The 19,887-nt window shown below is 36.6% G+C and overlaps 3 protein-coding genes across 4 annotated transcripts in view; 1 reads left to right on the plus strand and 2 right to left on the minus strand.

The window, feature by feature from the left end:
• Positions 1-1,500: 1,500 nt before the first annotated feature.
• Positions 1,501-6,708, minus strand: prelid3b (PRELI domain containing 3). The gene is made up of 6 exons (XM_055023351.1): positions 6,575-6,708; positions 5,409-5,577; positions 4,179-4,268; positions 3,637-3,707; positions 3,435-3,537; positions 1,501-2,545 (listed from the first exon to the last, which is right to left on the minus strand). Exons 1-6 carry the CDS (start codon positions 6,604-6,606, stop codon positions 2,429-2,431), a joined length of 582 nt encoding a protein of 193 aa, XP_054879326.1. The 5' UTR covers positions 6,607-6,708; the 3' UTR covers positions 1,501-2,428.
• A 998-nt stretch (positions 6,709-7,706) lies between these two features.
• On the minus strand, positions 7,707-12,129 carry LOC129353888 (tubulin beta chain-like). The gene is made up of 4 exons (XM_055023352.1): positions 12,034-12,129; positions 11,018-11,126; positions 10,717-10,827; positions 7,707-10,433 (listed from the first exon to the last, which is right to left on the minus strand). Exons 1-4 carry the CDS (start codon positions 12,088-12,090, stop codon positions 9,289-9,291), a joined length of 1,422 nt encoding a protein of 473 aa, XP_054879327.1. The 5' UTR covers positions 12,091-12,129; the 3' UTR covers positions 7,707-9,288.
• A 4,336-nt stretch (positions 12,130-16,465) lies between these two features.
• Positions 16,466-19,887, plus strand: part of LOC129357494 (guanine nucleotide-binding protein G(s) subunit alpha-like) — a 32,352-nt gene continuing 28,930 nt past the window's right edge. The window contains exons 1-3 of one of the 2 annotated variants that reach the window (XM_055026689.1): positions 16,466-16,676; positions 16,752-18,071; positions 19,664-19,736. In XM_055026689.1, the coding sequence (XP_054882664.1) occupies positions 17,933-18,071; positions 19,664-19,736 (212 nt within the window). In that variant the 5' untranslated portion in view covers positions 16,466-16,676; positions 16,752-17,932. Of the gene's footprint in view, positions 18,072-19,663; positions 19,737-19,887 lie in introns of both variants that reach the window. The other variant, XM_055026688.1, reaches the window with a different exon arrangement.

The raw sequence follows: 19,887 nt of genomic DNA on the forward strand, positions 1-19,887 counted from the left end.
CACCTTTCTAACTAAACTTAAACTGATATTGTGTGCTTCACCGTTGGTTTCTTCCCAAGAGAAAGTTGCAAGTCCCTAATTTGGCCGCTTGGTGACAGCAAATAGCCCTATGACGAAGATTAGAGACCATTTTTCAGAATATAAATTGGTCCAATAAATGTTAATAAGGTCAAAGTTCTCACTTTACTGGACTGTTAATATTACATAAATTGACTTGATGTTAAACCATTAACATGTGAGTAGAGTTTGAGTTTTATAAGCAGGAACTCTTATGAACTCAAACAAACTGAGATTTTATGTTTTTCTTAATGCTTTTTTAAATATTTACATTAAATTGGTGTTTCTAATAGTTTGTTAATCAAACCATCTCTTTTCTTAACAGATGACGGACTCTTCCACCTCGTTCAAAGTGATGAAGGGCATGAAACCACAAAGGCCAGAATTAATGGTAATGCATAGCATATCATTAAATAAATATTTAATTTTTGTTTCAAAATAAAGTGTGTGAGGACACCAAAAGGAAGACAAAGCTAAAAAATACCAAAAAGCACTGCCTCTCAATGGTCTATTGTGAAAATTGTAACTTATTACAGTAGTTCTGCTCTAAAAGTTAAACTTTTATATAGATTTGTCAGCCTGTGAAATAGTCCATTTTTAAAATTCATTTTAGAAACAAAAATTTATATTTCAGGATATTTCAATATTATAATATGAAAAATTGAAAAAGAAGTCATGTTAATAAAGAAACATGCACTCAGTCCTGGTCAGGGCCCCTGGACACTTTTTTGGCAGTCAGTCAGACAGTGATGCCATGGTCATTGCACCTGGCATTGTTACTTTTGGCAGAGGGGGTAGGTACAAATTCAGTGCTGCTACAAAATAAAATCAGCCATCTATAAAATTCTAGAAAACTTTGTCGATGGCTGCTCTGACGTTGAAGTCGATATGGCATAGTCGTGGACCAGCAACAGAAGATATCAGCTCCTTGCATCCCTAACTCTTCTTTTGACTCTACTTTCCATTTAAAATGCTTGAATAAAATATTTTGTGAGTAGCCCGTTTCCTGAGTTTTGATCCTTAGTAAATTATCCTCCTGGCGAAGGACATTAGTGACTGTCAAGTCAGCAATATTCCTATAAGCTGTGTAGGTCATGAGAAAACATTTCTGTAATCAATTTCATTTTTGAAATTTGTCTTACTGAGCATTCCAATTTTCTCAGAAATTCAATTAAAGGATTTGAGCAGTTGTAAGTTGTTGTCAAAATTACCACCTCTATATAAATCTGTCTATACAAGTTTTACTTTTAAACCCTAAAAACTCTAAACCCTAATAAGAATCAAGTCCTATTCAATTACTTGAAACTTTCCAGAGGAAAAGAACAAATATTTCAAATATCTAGGCCTCTTTATAAGCCAGATTTCTTATCTGAAGAATTGACACAAAGTAAAACAATTTTACATCTCAACCATTGAGACAACACACAAGAAGCACAAATTGCAGTTTTTAAAGAAAGAAATTTATTATCACATTATTAATAGACAAAAAAATCCTCAACTCTCTTTAGAAGAAACTAAATAAATAACTTTAACAGTTCAAAAACATATATAAAAGGGTCAAAAATAAATTTTATGACAGAAGATGCTGGAATACACCAACAAAAATTGTTGAATTCACATTGGAAAGGATCTTCCCATCATCTCAAAGTAATAAATATAGCAAGTTTGATCCCCTCATAAGACAAACATTTATAACAAGTTATTAAATACAGTCTAGAATCAGGTTTGCACATGGTGCCCAGTACAGAGTCCCAGTATTGCTGCGGTCCCAAAGAAAAGTGTCGAGAGGGTCTCTGACCCTTTAACCTCCTCATTTACTCCACCATTTGTTCATAAACATAATTTTAATGGCACTTTCGCAAGTAGTTTTCTGCCATCACAGGTCAATCTACGCACCTACAGTCTCTTCTGGATTTCAGTAAGAACTGCCTCTCTTTAAACCTCATCTTTGGAGGAAGCAGATACTGTGACAGACGATGACATTCTGATATCTGCCGCAAAAATATCAAAGCACACCAGGCAAAGATAGGTGTGAGAGAGACTGGACAAAAAGCAACGTCTGCTTTGGCACTTTTTCTTATGTTTCTGGTTCAGCCAGTTGCTCCTGTCAGTGGTGTTTAAACCTGTCCCTGAGTGTGCCGCATGTTTCTCCAGCTGTCACCCACATCAGTGCTGGGCTGCCCTGGAAAGTCTGTTCAGAACCAGCTCATGCTGCAGTCTGCTGCTTTAAATACATCTAATGTAGATAGTAAAGTTTCCAAGTGTACCCTTTAAACAACACAGAAAGCCCAGAGCACCAAATCAGTACCAGAGCACCATAAAGGGAGGCTGGTGGTCTCGATGTTCAGTCTCTTAACTAATGAGGCAGGCGTCATTTCTCTGTGACTGCAGCAGCCATTGGGGTTCGTAGGCTCCCTCGCGCTGTGGCTGCCAGCTCCTCGATCTCTGCATTCAGCTTCCTTATAACCCATTCCATGGCTTCACGGCCCTGAGCAAGAATAAACGTATATAAAAATTTGTTGACAAAACTTAGAAATTATATATTAAAAAAAAAATCACAGAACGATGAAAGTTATAAATGTTACAGAATGTCTAAAGCATGAGGCAATAGTGATCTTGCTCATAGCAGAACTTTGTGAGAAGAGAGCAACTAGCAAAGACAAAGACATATGAAGAATGTTATTGTGGCTGTTCCAACATTCAGTCTTCAGATGACAAGGCACATTAACCACCCTTGCAAATTCCTTTCTATTGAAGTCATTCATTTTGTTAAGAATTCAGTAAAACATTTCACAAAGGCTGCAGGTGAGAAGAAAACCTACAGGGACAGATTATTGTCCAATAACTTGAAAACTGAAACTCAATCAATTTTAATTATTGTTTCTTTAAAAAATCAGCACTTCATGTTGAATCAAAATGTAAGACAATTAAACTTAGTCTTTTCCTGCATAGTTAATGTTTGCACTTTAAGGACAATTTAAGAGGGCTGATCAGTCCTCTAATGTTTGCAGTTAATATGAAGTCTGAATGTTCAGACAACCTATAAGGGTTGTCTGATGCAAGATAAAATACAATGAAGTAGAAAATGCATTGTTTTGTGGTTTAACTGCACCAAAAAAGTGTTAAATGCGGCTGTAGTAACTGTTTTTTTTTTTTGTGCTTTTGTGTAATTTCAAAACAGGGTGTAACAGTGGTCTAAGTTCTTTAATTCATTTCCATATGTTAACATTAGGTATAAAATGCTTTTGAGGTACTTGTAAACAAAACAAAGAAAATTCCCCCTTTGAAATTGTGTTTCAAAATTGAGAAGAAACCTGATTTCCAATTGAGAAGTCACAGATCCATATTTTGCATCAGGCCTAAAATAAGTGCTTTACCTTTCCAGCATTGGTAGAAATGGTGTTAGCCATGACCCCTTCCAGGTAACTGCTGAGACTGACGCCTTTCACTGAGATGATAGCTTCTTGAGTCAATATTGTCCTGAAAAGAATGATAATTTGACGGAAATCAGAGAGAAAATTTAGTACATCACAATTCATAATGAAAAAAGAAAAACTGACAGAGAAAGATGAAACATACTTCTCTGGATCTTCAGGATGTGGTTTGTAGGTTAACTTTTCATCCACAGACACCATGTTTGTGAAGGTGATCTGAAAAGGAAGAATCAAGAATTCATTTTAGTTAACACTTAAAGTACGTGCAGTGTAATTTCCACACCTAAAGTTTGAACAGTTTGACAAGCCTCCCTAAAGCTCTTAACAATTGTTCTTGAAACTTCAAGAAGACTTGAATAACAAGTACAACCTCATTCTAAGAATGAGGTTGTACTTGTTACAGGCATGACAGACTATTCATGTCATTGAAAAGTCTGAGCTCATCTGGATGTAAGTAACACAAACTCTACCTAAACTGGGTGTGTGTTTGAGACTGACACAACCCCAAAGACAATATGCTTCGTCTCTGCTTGTCATCGAATGGGAAAGAACAACAACAAAAGAAAGCTTTAATGCTGTCACTCTAGCTGATATTAACTCCTGGACTGACATTGAATGTCTTTGGCAGACCTTGAAATCCCAAACTCTACCAAGCATTCAAAAGAAAAGGATGTTCTTATTACTCACATTTGAAGACTGAAGTTCAAACATTTTCTCTTTGGGATCCACAATCGAGCTCTCCTGAATGTAGGTGCACGTTCGGACATTTCCAATGAGCTAAAGGAAAAAGACGAAGACATTTTACAACCATGCTAAAATTTACAAACATCCCTGTATTTTAATTAAAATAAAATGATATGCAAAAAGTACTGAATGATACTTTTCAGTATCAGTCGTTACTGAATGATACTGTATCATTCAGTGTCATTCTATTTATAATACCTTCAATTTATAATATTTCATGGCTGAATTAATACAGATGTGTTATTCAAATGTGTACTGTTGCTCAGAAATAGAAATTATGACACCACGTTGATTTGATAACTTTTCACTTCAGTCCAAATATTCGAAATTAGATTTTTTAAAATTCTTTTAACCATAGGGAAAACCCTAACACAATACTTTGCTAAGGATAAATAAAAACTATTTCTTACATGCTAAATGATACTGGGATTATAAGCCACAGCTCCCAAAGAGCCTTCAAAAGGTGCCAAAACTCAAGATAGGAAACATGAAATTTATACACACAGGAAGCACAGAAGTGTTTTACTAATTCAATGATTTGTAAATAAACTATGAAATCAGGAAACAAAACTTTTGGTCTCAAAAAACAGAGTTATGATATTACTAGAGAGAACAGACATATCCTCATATATCTAACCAAGAGTTGTCAGAAAATGCTGACATAAAACAATCTTAGACAGCTGGAATGGCACAGTATCAGTTTTCTGCAACCTCATCGTTCCAGAGTTCGGATTACAGAGTTCAGTGAATCACGGTTCCCATAGGAAGAGTTCAAATTACACATTGTGCAATTCCAGAGGGCTTCGTCACCGCTCTGCTTTCAAGTCACCTCTGGTTCTGACCGAGCTGACACACAGATGGAAAGTTACATCACACGGTGTCAGGGATCACATCTGAGCAATGATGGATATGGGACCACCATGTCCCGTACAGCACGAGCTGTGGCACATCGCCATGAACTAGCCGTGGCTCCAATGAGATCCTATTTCTGTTACTATTACTGGACAGAAGAGCCTTGCTTGTGAAGGTCAGATACGAGCATGGAAAGTTAACCATGTGATGGATGTATTTGGATTTTTGTAATCCATTTTATCACGGGACTTTTAATACAAATATCACAATGTTTTCCATCATTGTCTGGAAAAGATTATGTGTTTGGGTTTTGACACTCACAGATTTTACAATGGACGGTAGGCCCCACTCTGTGCTGAGCAGCCTTTTACTGCGGAGGCGGCCTTGTTGGTCAATGTTTCGGTCTAGTACATCCACTCCAAACACATTGGGATTCATGGGATTTGGATACTTCTGCATAGCAGCCTTGGTCACCATCTCCCAAGGATGGCTGTGGGGCAAAAGCAACAAAAAAACAGAATTTGATAAATAAAAGTCACACACACAAAACTACCATTTTACACAGCATTACAGAGTTGAGTGAATCTTTTTATTCACAATTATACATTTTCCTAAATGCTACAATTAAACAAATTCCTATTCCAACAAACAGTAATTGTTTCCTCTTATTAACATTTACTCTTAAGGTTAAATAACAAAACACTAAAGAAACTCTTACTTCATTGTTTGTAGCTCATACTGTAGCTTCAAAAGTGCACAGGGTTAATTTTAAATTGAATTATATTTTATTTAATTTACCTTACAGTTACAGTTTTACTCGGTCAAAAGGTAATTATAACATGACTAAAATAAAAAGAATAAAGCTGAATTAAGCAGCTCCAGCTTTGATAACTTACGAAAAAAATGGTTTTTTAAGTAATACGCAAAAAATGCTTAAAATGTGATATCAATTTTCAAAGAGCGACGGGGAAGACTGTTAGCTTGTAGCAAGCTAACACAGACGTTTCTATGGAGACAGATGAAATGCCTCTGCTAGTGACGTGTACAATTACGACAGCACGTACGGAAGAATGTAGGGGAAAGGTTAAAGGGGCTGCTCGGATCTGACCGGCGAGTTAGGCAAGCCAAAAAACTGCAGAGACTAGTCAATGACAGCGTCTTATGATCAGTTTTATTCAATTTCTTGGCCGCTTTAAGAATCTTTTAAGTAATTTAGTGTTATTAAAACCAAAGCAATCACGGTACACTATATATCAGTGTACTTGACACGCTCGAATATGTTATAACAAAAAAAACTGGAATTTATATATAGAAACATGGTTATTAAAAACAATGTTCAGTGGTCTAACTTTGCATATGGTATATTACACAATCAAAATAAAAATAAAATTAGCGTTAACAAAAGCTCCGGTCAGGAAAGTCGGTTCAAATCTGCAACCAGCAAACAGAACAGACATTGCTGTTGGATAGAGAAAATCTGGGCTTACTTGAATATGTGCTCCGAGGTCCAAATCTTCATAATTTAATAGTAAGCAGCAAAGGCTGTGAAGCAGCTGTCGAACCGGTAGGAAGACGGTCAAACTGACAGATGTAAGGAAGCAGCACATGAAGTGAATGAAGGATCCTTCCGCCCCATCCCAGCGCAACCGCAGTCATATGAGTCCGTGACGCATTTCCGCCTCTTGGGTCATAACGCTAAATCGAAATATGCCATGTTTTACTCTTACACTTAACATTCACTGCCAGATATGGCATAATATTAAGTCCCCGAGGTCTTAATATTTATTATATTTTCTATTATAAAATGGTTTGATTGATTGTTTAGATATTTTTGACATCAAGTGCAGAAAAAACAGAAAAAGTTTTAAAATATTTTTTCTAGCACATTATATAACTGCCCAGTCTTATCTTGCCTCAAACTTTTTAAACATTGGAATAATTGTATCTTTTGTAATAGACGTGTTTGTCTTTTTTTCCCCCAATTCATTTAAAAAATACTTTATTAATCCCAGAGGGAAATTAAATATTGTTATTTATACTGATTTTGTTTGACCCACGGACATAGTTTGGACCTCCATGACATGGTTATCATCTTTGTGTCAGATACGACTGTAATAATTAAGACATTTACTTAAATTCTATAAATGAATGCATATTTACCTGTATTGTAAACATTTAAATTCTCCTTATGTCTGTCTGATCACCTAAGCGTCATGACTTTCATTGAAAATGTTTAGTTAAATGTTGATTTCACGTTATATATGTTGCTGCTTGACCTTCTCTTGACCTTATAACCTGTCCTGAAAAAGAACTTTGATATGTCTGTTGGCACCGTGACCTATATTACACATCATCTCTAATTTGTCACAGTACTGTACAAGAGTTCAGTCAACTGTACTACAGAGTGCAGGGGCATCTGAAAGGCAAGTGTGCTTATCTAGAAGTGAACATGCTCTGTCCAAGTTATGCGTAATCGCAGGGCACCAGACTTGTGCAAGTGGGAGGAAACAGACTGACAGCCTTGAACTGTATCACTGGTAGTGTGGTATCAGAGCACTTCCTAGTGTCACAGTTTGCCTCAGATCAACTCCAATTCATAAAACCTGCTGTCAGAGGACAAGGCTTTGAAAAAGCTTTTAATACATATTCCATACACAAAAACAAAACATTGCTTAAACATCAATATAATATTTGTTTGAAGTTATGGATTATACAGAAATGCTGAAAATATAATTCATTTAAACATGTACAAATAAATCCAATATTTTAAAGAGAAATAAATCAATTATAAAATTTGTTTAAAAATACAAAAACATTGTTTGCATTATTTCAAAAGTACATTTACATACAGGGCTGACATAGTGTAACATAGTCAAAATGCATGCTTCTTTTTTTCCAGTTAATAGTTTTTTATAAATGCATTAAAATATCATACAGCCCATGGAATGAGAAGAAAGAAGGCAATATTATTCACTCTTAATAAATTAATACATATTATAGTCATTACTTTGAATCAGTGAGCCACGGGTTTCATTTTACAATAGTACAACAAATACAAGGACATTTATACAAAACCAAATAGCTGGATCGAGTCTTATTGGTTTTCTGCTTTGACCTCGACTGCACCCAGAAAGTACTTGTTTACTATAAACTGTAACATGATGTGCACTTCTTAACATCATGACAACTCAGACTACAAAAAGGGTGAATGGTATACTTGTTACATAATGTTTTACTATAACTTATTGCTTTGCTGAATGACAGAAATGCAAACTGCAACATGAATTAAAGCTCATTCAATTTAATTTTTATTGCTCTTCCAATCTCCCAACACACAGTTTCCAACAGTTTCTATAATAATAAAAGTAAGTGCTTAGCATTGATTGTATATGCAATCATACAACTGGAGTTCCACATAAGGGGAAGTTATGTAAGAACTGTTTCTGGGTGTGGCAAAATTTGCCTCTTTCCAAAGAATTGTTTATGTTACAAGTAAAATTTCTGAATGGCTAAAAAGCTTTTAAAAAAAAGAGGCATGATGTACATGTGCATAAGGACTCCAGACTCCATGGATACAAATTACTCTTAGATTAATTTAGTGGAGCAAAATAAAATCCCAGCAGTAATTAGTGTAATTAGTGTGTAAAATTACTTGTTAAATCTTAAAACAAATATGCAAAAACAAACAAAAAAAAATCTATGTGCTACCTTCTGGCTAGCAAGTAAATGTAAACATAGCTTTAAACTGCATGCTTACAACTGTGGCTAATTGTCAGGTTTGTCTATAAGTCAATCTCATGATTATATTTTTTTAATACAACGACCCATCTGTCTTCTGGAGGAGCCTGGGCTGACATTCCCTGACAGAAGCATCCTTTAGATCACCTTCCATACATCTGAAGCATTCGCTGGTCATCTAAATGGCAAATCTGTCTAGTTAGTCATGGGTCTGCTGTTGGAATTGCATGTCTAAGATATTTATTTCAAAATACTGCTGAAAGATTTTTTTCAAACGATCAAAAGCCCTAAACATAATGATCAAAATCTTGAATCCAGGAAAAGGTCAAAATAAATATAAAATGAATAAAAAAATACAAATAAAACAGGTTAACATAAAAAATTGTTTCCAAAGAAATTCACTGTACATACATCATCTCAATTCAAGCCCAAAGAGTCCTTGAAGCTATATACTCCATCCACACTACTCATCTACAGTTTCTTTGATGGTTTCAACCACTGTTTCCAGTTTGGTTTCCGTCCGAGACTGAACCTTTGTGATTCCTGCAGATGAGGGTCCTTCCTCTTCTTCTTCTTCTGCTTCCCAATCTAGATCAGCAGTTGCATCTTGGTACTGCTGGTACTCTGCCACCAGGTCGTTGAGGTTACTTTCAGCTTCTGTGAACTCCATTTCATCCATACCCTCTCCTGTGTACCAGTGAAGAAACGCCTTCCGTCTAAACATGAGGGAGAACTGCTCGCCTACCCGACGGAATATCTCCTGGATTGCTGTGTTGTTTCCGATGAATGTGGAAGCCATTTTTAGACCTCGAGGAGGGATGTCACACACAGCCACCTTTACATTATGGGGGATCCAATCGACAAAGTAGGCACTGTTTTTCTGTTGCATTGCAAGCATCTGCTCATCCACCTCTTTGGTGGACATCCTACCTCGAAAGACACCAGCTACTGTGAGGTAGCGCCCTCGCCGTGGGTCGCATGCTGCCATCATGTTGCGGGCATCAAACATCTGCTGGGTAAGTTCAGGTACAGTGAGAGCTCTGTATTGCTGGCTACCCCGAGGTGTCAGTGGGGCGAAGCCTGGCATGAAGAAGTGGAGACGGGGGAAGGGCACCATGTTGACAGCTAGCTTCCTGAGGTCAGCATTGAGCTGTCCTGGAAATCTGAGAGAGGTTGTGACCCCGCTCATAGTCAAGGACACTAAATGGTTGAGATCCCCATAAGTCGGTGTGGTCAGTTTTAGGGTACGGAAACAGATGTCGTAAAGGGCCTCGTTGTCAATGCAGAAAGTCTCGTCTGTGTTCTCTAAGAGCTGATGCACAGAGAGTGTAGCATTGTAAGGCTCCACCACCGTGTCTGAAACTTTAGGAGAAGGCATGATGCTGAAGGTATTCATGATACGGTCTGGGTAGTCCTCTCTGATCTTATTGATGAGGAGGGTACCCATGCCGGAGCCTGTGCCTCCCCCCAGTGAGTGAACCAGCTGAAAGCCTTGGAGGCAATCACAGCTTTCACTCTCGTTCCTGACCCGGTCCATGACATGCTCCACCAACTCCGCTCCCTCTGTGTAGTGGCCCTTTGCCCAGTTGTTTCCAGCTCCTGAGTTCCCTGCACCACCAGATTTATAGACGTTAGGTTATTTATCCACAATAGATTACAAATCAATAACTTATTTCTACAGAAATTATTCCAGCTAAACTGACAGGCTTAACTTATGTCTTTACACTTCTGACTCTTCTGACCACACCATTCTTAGGCAAAACAATTTTAGTGTCTTGCAGTGACAGAGTGGAGATCAAACCAGCAACCCTACCAATTGCAGAACTCCTGCCACCATCACGAAGAATTTTAATAACATGAATATTGTGTTTTTCTTCTCAGTCGGCCTTACCATGGATGAAATTGTCTGGTCTAAAAAGAGCACCAATGCGACTTCCTCTGACACTGTCCATAGTGCCGGGCTCCAGGTCCACAAGCAATGCCCTGGGGACATATTTACCACCTACAAACAGAATCAATAAGTTTTGAAAACATAACTGGGAATGGGCATTTTCAGCCAATATCTTTCAGTGATTTAATGCCCAGTCCTATACTAAAAAACAAAATAAGTCACAGACTGCTGAGCTCAATACACAATATTTGTGGTAAAGTATTTGAATAAGCCTTAGCAAGCAAATGAACTCTTCTGGTACCGTGTGCCTCATTAAAGTAGACGTTGAGCCTCTCCAGTTGTATGTTGCTGTCTCCTTCGTAGAGGCCCGTTGCATTTATCCCATGTTCTTCACTGATAACTTCCCAGAACTAAAACAGAAGAAAATTATCAATACAACACTCATAGTAAGTTGTTCCCTAAAAGATCCTCTTTATACAGTAGTTAAACTCCACTTCAATTTTTAATGTTTAAAATGTGACTGTACCGTATTGCACTTAAGGAGACTATTTATATGTGCTTATAAAGAAATCATCTAGTTAGTATCCATCTACAAAAAGTCTTGAATTATTCCCCATTTCTTCCTATTTTCCTTCCAAATACCAAGTTTCTCTTTAAGTCTCTTAAAAGTTCTTAGTATTTTGGCCGCCAATCATTTCAGTTAAAAAAAAAAAACTCGTAAGATGTAAAGTACTGAGAAATCAAGATTCTTTAAAAGTTTTGCACAGTATGTTAAGCATCAATTAAATCATTATTGAGCTGGAACAAGCAGTTATCTATTTGTCTCATGCTTTTATATAAGCTAGATACAGAACATCAAGTGTACATAATGTAAAATGGATTTTTAGACCAGAAGTAACCTGACTGTTTGGAGACTAATACAGCCTAAAATGTCAAAAAGCAGCATGTGTTACCAATTTTTATCATTTTGTTCTTCCCCGCTCTTATTTTGTGTAAGCCATGATAAAAATGTCCCACCCATGTCAGTTCTACTTTGGTTCTTATCTTTCAACTAAGAGCTTGACAAGGAACACCCTGTGTCACTCACAGTGAGTGACGGCTCACAGCGCAAAATAATCACCGCAAGAATAAAAAATACATGCAGTTTTGGACTATTTTAAACATGTTTTCACAAAATGTATAAACAGTAACTGTTATTCTCGTAACTCTGCTCGTTAATAATGTTCCAAATATTAACCAAGAAGTTTTTGATGCAGGTTTTTTGACACATATCACATTTTATGGAGGTGATAATTAATAATTGTTTCTTTGTATTACCTTCGAGCCGATCTGGTTGCCACATTGTCCAATTTGCAGATGTACGATTTCACGCATGGTGATTGAGAGACAGTCCACCGAACAGCTGAGGGTTCAAGATAGTCCCCAGTGCTCTCATCTGTCTTATATATGGAACCAAAAGTGATGTCATCAGTGACACAAGGAAGTCCTCTGTTTAAAAAAAATGAGAAAGACCCAGAAATCACAATAAAAACGAAATATTCTGCTGTGCAAAAGTCTGTATCCTATTAGTTATTGCATCCGAGGGAGAGTTTTGTGTGATTTTTAAAGGACCAGCGGTCTTGCAGGCTGATTTTAGATTGGTTTTAAATTTGTATTTATTTATTTTAAACATCATATGTTGATACTTATTAAGCTGCTCAAGCTGTAAAAACTTCAAGAGGACACAAGGTCTGTAAACCCAAGGGACGAATCAGTTTGGTGTTTTTACAAAATAGGTTATGTGGTTCATCTATGTATTCATTGAAAACTGTGAATATAAGTCTGAATGGTATTTTACCACTAAGGTGGGTTCCACATGGATTTTAAGCTAAATTAAATAATGTCGTTTTGGTTAAACCAAAAATATATATGTATATATGTATTCAGAGAGAGAGAGATAGAAGATATATCTCTTAACTCTACATCCGACCAAAAACAGGAAGGAAGTTTAGTGCAGACGAAATAAGGTGGCTCATTTCATTGCTCAGTGTCTCATAGCATCTATAAGTAGCAACATAGGATCCCACATATATAATTATGTAGCATTCTATTTTGGTATTTATTATATTCTAAATAAAATAACCAAGTTTCTATTCAAGAACACTAAAAAGGAACTTTATGTACTTCTCTGTGCTCTAGTGTTGCTGATAAATGGTCAGATTGTGACGGATGCTACCATCTAGAGGATAAAGGCGGCAATGACACTTTACAAGTTCACTGAGTCTTTATATAATTTTAAAGTAATTCATATTTCAAGTCGAACTGATCATTTTTAAGATTCTAGAGTAGTTTTTAACTTGACTGTCTGTGCCTTGCTACAAATTCGTTAATACATTTAATTATCATTTGGAAACTGTTTTTTCCATTTAAATTATCATTGTCTAAGATCAAAGTTCGTTTGATCTTCTGAATATTTAAGTGTGATTTTAAAAAAAAGTAAAAACAGAATAACTTGGAAGAGGGGAAAACTTTTCCACAGCAGACTGAAATGTATTTGTCCTGTTTTTGGGGCTATCTTTGACATCTAATTATGGTGAAGAGTTTGCATGAAGTTTAATTCTTTGAACTTACAGTATGTTTGAAATATTTCTCCATCTGAGAAACACTGTCATGGTGAAAAAAACTAAATGAACCAAATTCACCTGACTGAGAGAAAAAAGAAAGTATCACTCTGAATTGAGCTGAAGTGAGACGACCATTTTAAATCCTAGGATTCATCTTGTAACTTAACTTGTAAATTAGTTCCACCATCTGTTGTCTGTTGGGGTTCATTAAAGAGCCACAACAGCATTTAGTTGTCACTGATGACCTTTATGTGTTTTGCCCTGAGCCTTTTGACGCACTTATGGTCGGAGTTTGTTTGTGTGTGGGCCAGTTTGTCTGCTGTGTATGAATCATGATGGAATCTGAATTTATGTGTGTACATGTCAGATTCAAAGCGATTAATTGAATTCATTAATTTAAAGACTTAAAGGGATTTAAATATCCCGATCACTAACAAGTGAGAAAGGATGCTGCACTGTTGTGTTATCTAAATTTCTTTCAAGGAATCTCATTGGAAAGTTGTAGGATGCAACCCACCTTTAAACTAAAAATGAGCAAGACTGTGGGAGATAGGTAATAGTTTATAATATTGCTGTTATTCTATCTTATAGATCATCTGCTTTGGTAAAAAAAGAGTATTATTGATGATGGCTTCTTATTTTGGTACACATCATTTTAGAGCTGCCCAGTCATTAGTCATTTCATAGAGATAGTTCAATTTTTTTTCAACAAAGGGTTCTCTGATTTTGATTAGTTGATCTCATTTTCCAGGAATTTGTTCATTTATATCCATTAGCTAAAGCCATAGTTAGCTGACCAAGATGATCATTATGATCTCTTAAGTCAAAGGTATCAGTCAGAAGAAGGGTAACAAAAATTCCATGGTAGCTTACACAGTAGTACAATCAAGGCAGGTATCAATGACGGGAATAATTGTTACTGATTCCTTGCAGGAACAATGTGAGAGAAAGGTGATATTAGAAAATGGATGAGAAATATTTCATTTCTCTTTGGGATCAGTAAAGCATTTTTGAATTGAATTAAATTGAATTGGAATGAATTGTTAGTCTGAGATGCAAAGAGGCACTAAAGGAGCTGCTGAAACTTCTTGCAAGTAATGCTTGCATTCCACATTTGCGTTAAATCTAAAAATTAGGAAACACAATTTTAAGTTATTAAACTTTTTTCTAATAAAAAAGGTTTACCTCAGACCTATTGAAAGCTTCCGAGAACATTGGGGGAAAGGGGTTGTAAAAGTCCAGTGCAATCTGAGTTAATAGTTTGAACTTTAGCTTAAAAAGTTGAATCAAAAAAATGCTTCAAAAGATGCTGCCTATTTTTAAGATGGATTTGTGCAGAATATAAATAGAAAAAGGTTGAAAATGACTTGGAATACATTGTTTCCACATGACAAAACCTTGCTATTCTGTACGACTCAAAAGTCAGCCAATTTCAACAACAAAAAAATATTATCACTATATTGTCTAATGTGATAAATTTAATGAATTCTCTTTTGCAACAATTAAAATGGTTACAGACTTGTCCAGGTCAGGTATAGAACCATCTAAATCTGATTGTTTTTCTTTCTTCTTCTTTCTTTTTTTTACACCAAAGTAAAGATAAAAAAAAACACATTTGAAAAAAAAAACAAGATATTTTTGGGATAAAACATGTTTTCTCAAATTGTAAGTCTTCTTTTGTCTTTTGTCCAATATAATTAAAATTGTGACCTGTTTTAGCCTCTTCACAGAACCTTAGGAAACTTGAACTATTCTTTTAAATTTTTATTATAGAACTAATCTACTGAGTAATTACGTAATCCATTGCTAAAATTCTGGTGATTGGTTTACACTTTGCACAACAAACCTAGGACTAAAAGAAAACTGTTTCAAGTTCATGTCTTTTGAGAGATTTATTGAAACTGATTGCTAATATATGTTCTACCTTCATAACATTGTGTGACTTTTCAAATCCAAAGCCATGCGGTTGACCAACTTTCTGAAGCTGTAATTGCTTGAAAGTTACAGCTATCATTCTACAAATAGCATATCATCTTTTTTATGTGTTTGGAGTGCTTTTTTTTATAACCTAATCAATAATCTTTCAGTTATTCATGGAGGATGGGTAAGTTGATGATCATTTTTGCTTCAAAGAGGGCGCCTCTCCCCTTCTGTACCTCTGCTTCTTGACGCTCCGGGCAATCATGTGATCCAACCAAAGACCGACGCTGCTTTAAAGACCAGAGTCAAGCGGCAGTAAAACGGAAATCAGCAGGACCCTGTTTGCCATTCAAATTAAAAGTATCAAACCTCTCATTAAAAAAAATTAAAAATAAATACATAAAAAAGAGATTAGAATAGGATACTTTATTGATACTATTAAGAGGTCCACTCTTTGTGCTCCACAAAAAAACATACCTCTGGGGAACAACTTTTTCTTTCATATATTTTATGTAGCTGCAGCCAGTGTAATTGTAAATGTTTGCAAACAGAAAGGTTCTTGTGCTTGAACAACTCTTAATGGCTCCTGATGCTTTTATCAGTTGTATATCATAATTAATTGGGTTGTGTGTATGTGTAAATGGGCCTATTCAAACCACAATTTCTTCTCAGCATCACTAAACACATATTAAGTTCTACCAAGCTACTCGTACAAAAAATTGAGAATTATGACTCAAAACTGTTGATTTCAACTTTGTGAATAAATAAGTACTGTAAATATACCAGTTATCTTAGGCTAGAATTGACTTTTGTTTAAAAAATAAAAACTAATCAGAAACAATGCTGCTGATGATTTTTTTTTCTCAGACTTTGATAAAACTTGATAAAAACAGTCCATACATAACAAAAGAAAACAAAAAAATGGTTACACTTGGAATGAGGGGAGGGAAATAGTTTTTGTTTGTTTTCTAAAAAAAACAGCAAAGAATATCTCTAAACTTTTTTTTACATCAAGATTTAAACTGTTAAATATGAAAATCTTTAAAGAATGTGTTTTCTGTTCAGCTGACAAATATGAAGCACAAAATGAAAGAAATAAAAATATACCACTAGACTTTAAGACAGCTGCAAGCATTTTGCGAATGTGGTGCTTTTTTTTGCTTTTATTATGAAAGGCTCAACCGGAAAAAGAGTCGGTTATCATGGTAAACTTGACACCACTTCTTCATTCCCAGGGTTCCGTGAGAGCCGTTTGCCCCACCCCACCTCTTCAGCGCTATCTATCTCAATGTACAATTCTCTGAGAAAAAAAAACGGGGGCAAAAATAATTCAGAGAAACGCCGCGAACGGAGCGAGTCTCACCCACCAGACCGGCTCACCGGAGCGGCCGCGGGCTATCGGCGCCGAAAGCAACCGCCTGTCTCCGTTTGGATGAAGTGAGTGAAAAAAACCCCACCGCGGTATGTTCATGTATCATGCACATGTAACCATTATCTGCCGTACGGATTCAGAGGGAATACAAAAAGGCGAGAGCCTTGACAGCGGACTGTTCTCCTGCTGCTGCTTGCGCCAAAACGGGGGACACAGCGGAGGATTTCCACGAATATCGGCCGGATATTTGGTCGCGGAGACGGACAGCCAGCTGCCGAGAGCCGCCTGTGTTCGGTCGGAGAAGATTTCCGATGTGAGAAGAAACACAAATTAACGCTACGGAGAGAAAAAGGACGGACTAGGGGCCTTTTTCCTTTTCTATATTTTTTTTGTTGGTCAAACCCTCCTTAAAAAAGACAGACACCCGCATCTATTGACCGAAGACAGGACTGAATTTTTGGCACAGGATATCACCAATAAGGCTGCTGATAACCTTCCTGATTAAAATAAAATGTGAGAGGTTTTGGGAGAAGCCCCGGTGTAGCCTGATGTTTCACATGCCGTCATTTTAAAAGGAAATATTTATATTTTTTAAAATATCTCTCCCTCTCGTCCTCTAATGTTCTTCTGTTTATTTGAAACTGAATTGCAATCAGTTCGATTAATGAACCCGAATATATATTTTTAAACAAGAATAATTAAGAGCCTGAAGAAAACAGAAGTCTGTTTGAAATGGATTGAATGGCAGTGGGAGTTATCAGCCGAAGATGGGCTCCTGAGGGGACGTTTGCTGAGAAAATATAAAAATATTTGTGTCATCACGATAAAAAAAATATAACAAACAAACAATCAAAAAATTAAAGAAAAAAAAAAAAAAAAAAAGCAAAGGCGGGTGTTTGAGATCTATACGCCTTTAAGGAATCTGGGGCGCAGAGATTCATTCATGAGCAGCCAGAAAGCTGGAAATTCCACATCCACTCTCATATCAGCGTTGATGACTTCATTGCGGATTTACAGTGAAAAACACGGGAATCAAGTGTTTGAGAGGGCGGGATCGTTTGCTCCACTTCTGATCTCTCTCTGCTGATGGTTTTCCAGTAAAAACCCACATCCATAATAAAACGCCTCGGTGAAGTCTACTACCTGACAGCTGCTTCTGCTGGGGAAACATAGATGTCACCAGATTTGAGCCAGATGTTCCTCTGGTGGTCCAGATCAAGAATTTAGGATTCTTAAAAACATCTAGCCATCCACGCACCTTACAACTCGCTTCGAGCCCATAACTGGATTTTACTTTTCATTTTTTTAATATATTGGGAAGATGGGCTGTCTTGGGAATAGTAAGACTGAAGACCAGCGAAATGAGGAGAAGGCTCAGAGGGAGGCGAACAAAAAGATAGAGAGGCAGCTGCAAAAAGACAAACAGATATACCGGGCAACTCATCGACTTCTTCTATTAGGTAGGTAATTTTTCTAACTAAAATATGTTTCAATAATTGTTGCTTTTGCAGCAGGAAAAAGTGCTCTAGAAACCCTTCTGCAAGGCATAAACAAAATGATGCGTTTGATGCAGTCTCACGCCACCAGTTCAGTGTTTTGAAAAAAATCCGACTGGCCTGCATTCTGAGGGTCATTATGGAGCCTGATTACTGAACATGTGAGAGACAGGAGAACAGACACCACCATCTGTGTGAAGGCAGCACACTCAGGCACCACGCAGAGACCGGGAGGCCGCTCACAGGCGTTCCTGCATGCTCCCCTCTCCTTTCCAGATACCACTTGCGATCTGGTGTGTTTGTGTTAACAGTTAGCATTCTGGATGCCTTCACTTTGGCTTTCTTATCAAGTGAGGTGCTCAAAAATAGGGGAAAAAAAAAGTCTGATTGACAGTTGAGCTATTTTTGGCTTTTAACATTTGTGTCTTCACGTTGAAGACTAGTATCCTGTTAAACCTCGGAGTGCAAATTAGGATTACCATTAGGATTAGTAGCTTCCCTGAAACGTCTGTGGGGCTCGTTTTAATCTGAAACTGATCCCAGATTTGTGCACACACACATTACACCTCTAAATAGCACTTTAGGGATATTGTTGGCTTCCTAGGAAACACGTTGAGCTATTTCTGATGCCAAATTCATGGTCAGTGTCCTGACTGAGATTCAGAAATACTATTGGTTTATGTATGATTTTCTCTGACCTTGTTTTGGATGCTGAGGCTCCTATAATAAACACAGCTGAAATTAACTCTCAAAGTTTTCTGTTCCTCCAGATGTCTCTCATGCACACTGATCAGCTGGCTTTAGTAAACGCCTCTAAATGAAAATACTGAACAAAAGTGTGCTATTAAAGGGGAAGAATAACAAAGTACAAGTTGTCATATTAGCAAGAAGTCAAACAAATTGCTTTTTGCCTTATGTGATGTCACCAGAGACAAGCTTTTTTGTAAGGGGGGATAGATTTCTTGTTTTCTTAAGTAACAACTTGCAACTAAACAAACAAAATCTGACAATGAAATGTTGTATTGGCTGTTAAGCTTTACAAAAAAAATTAAAGAAATGGTTGAAGGTGGTTGAGGTTAGAGTCTGATAAAGTAGGAAAAGAGTCTTGCATAGCATGTTGTTTTGGTACTTTAAGTAGTTACTTTACTTTAAGTAGTTTATTTTTGCTCCTTTAGTTTATTGAGTTTAGTTTATTTAAATGGGAAAATTATTCACACTTGAAGGATTTCCTTTATTGCACGTGACAATTATGAGAGAGAGCAACTTGAAAAATAATTGAACTTTTTGTATTTATCAATTTTTCTTGTCATGTCAGTCTTTGTTGTGTCTAACATGCAGTACAACCGTTAAAGATGGAGGACATAGATTTAGGGTCAACTTTGAGAAACAAAACTCTGAAGTTCATATCATTTATATGTGAAATCTTAGTTTTTCACCTGATTTTCCCATCAGGGAATCAAATTTTGCTTTATCCATGCATTGTGGATTCATTAGTTGTTTTTTGTTGCACAGTTCTGCTTTCTTTTCTCCTAACACTGTTCTGCCTTCACTACCAGGTGCCGGAGAATCTGGGAAAAGTACAATAGTTAAGCAGATGCGAATATTGCACGTGAATGGCTTCAATGCAGAGTAAGTGTTGTTCCTTTTCTCTCTGTCTGAATTGTGTCACACCTTTGGATACAATTTATCAAAGATTTTGATCATTTTTGGTGTGAATTTATTTTCTTTCTGGAATAAAAAATGTGAAACATTCATCACACTGACTACAAGCAGTACCACA

This window comes from Poeciliopsis prolifica, unplaced genomic scaffold (genome assembly GCF_027474105.1).
Source record: "Poeciliopsis prolifica strain line A6 unplaced genomic scaffold, Auburn_PproV2 SCAFFOLD003, whole genome shotgun sequence".
In the NCBI taxonomy this organism is placed as follows: Eukaryota; Metazoa; Chordata; class Actinopteri; order Cyprinodontiformes; family Poeciliidae; genus Poeciliopsis; species Poeciliopsis prolifica.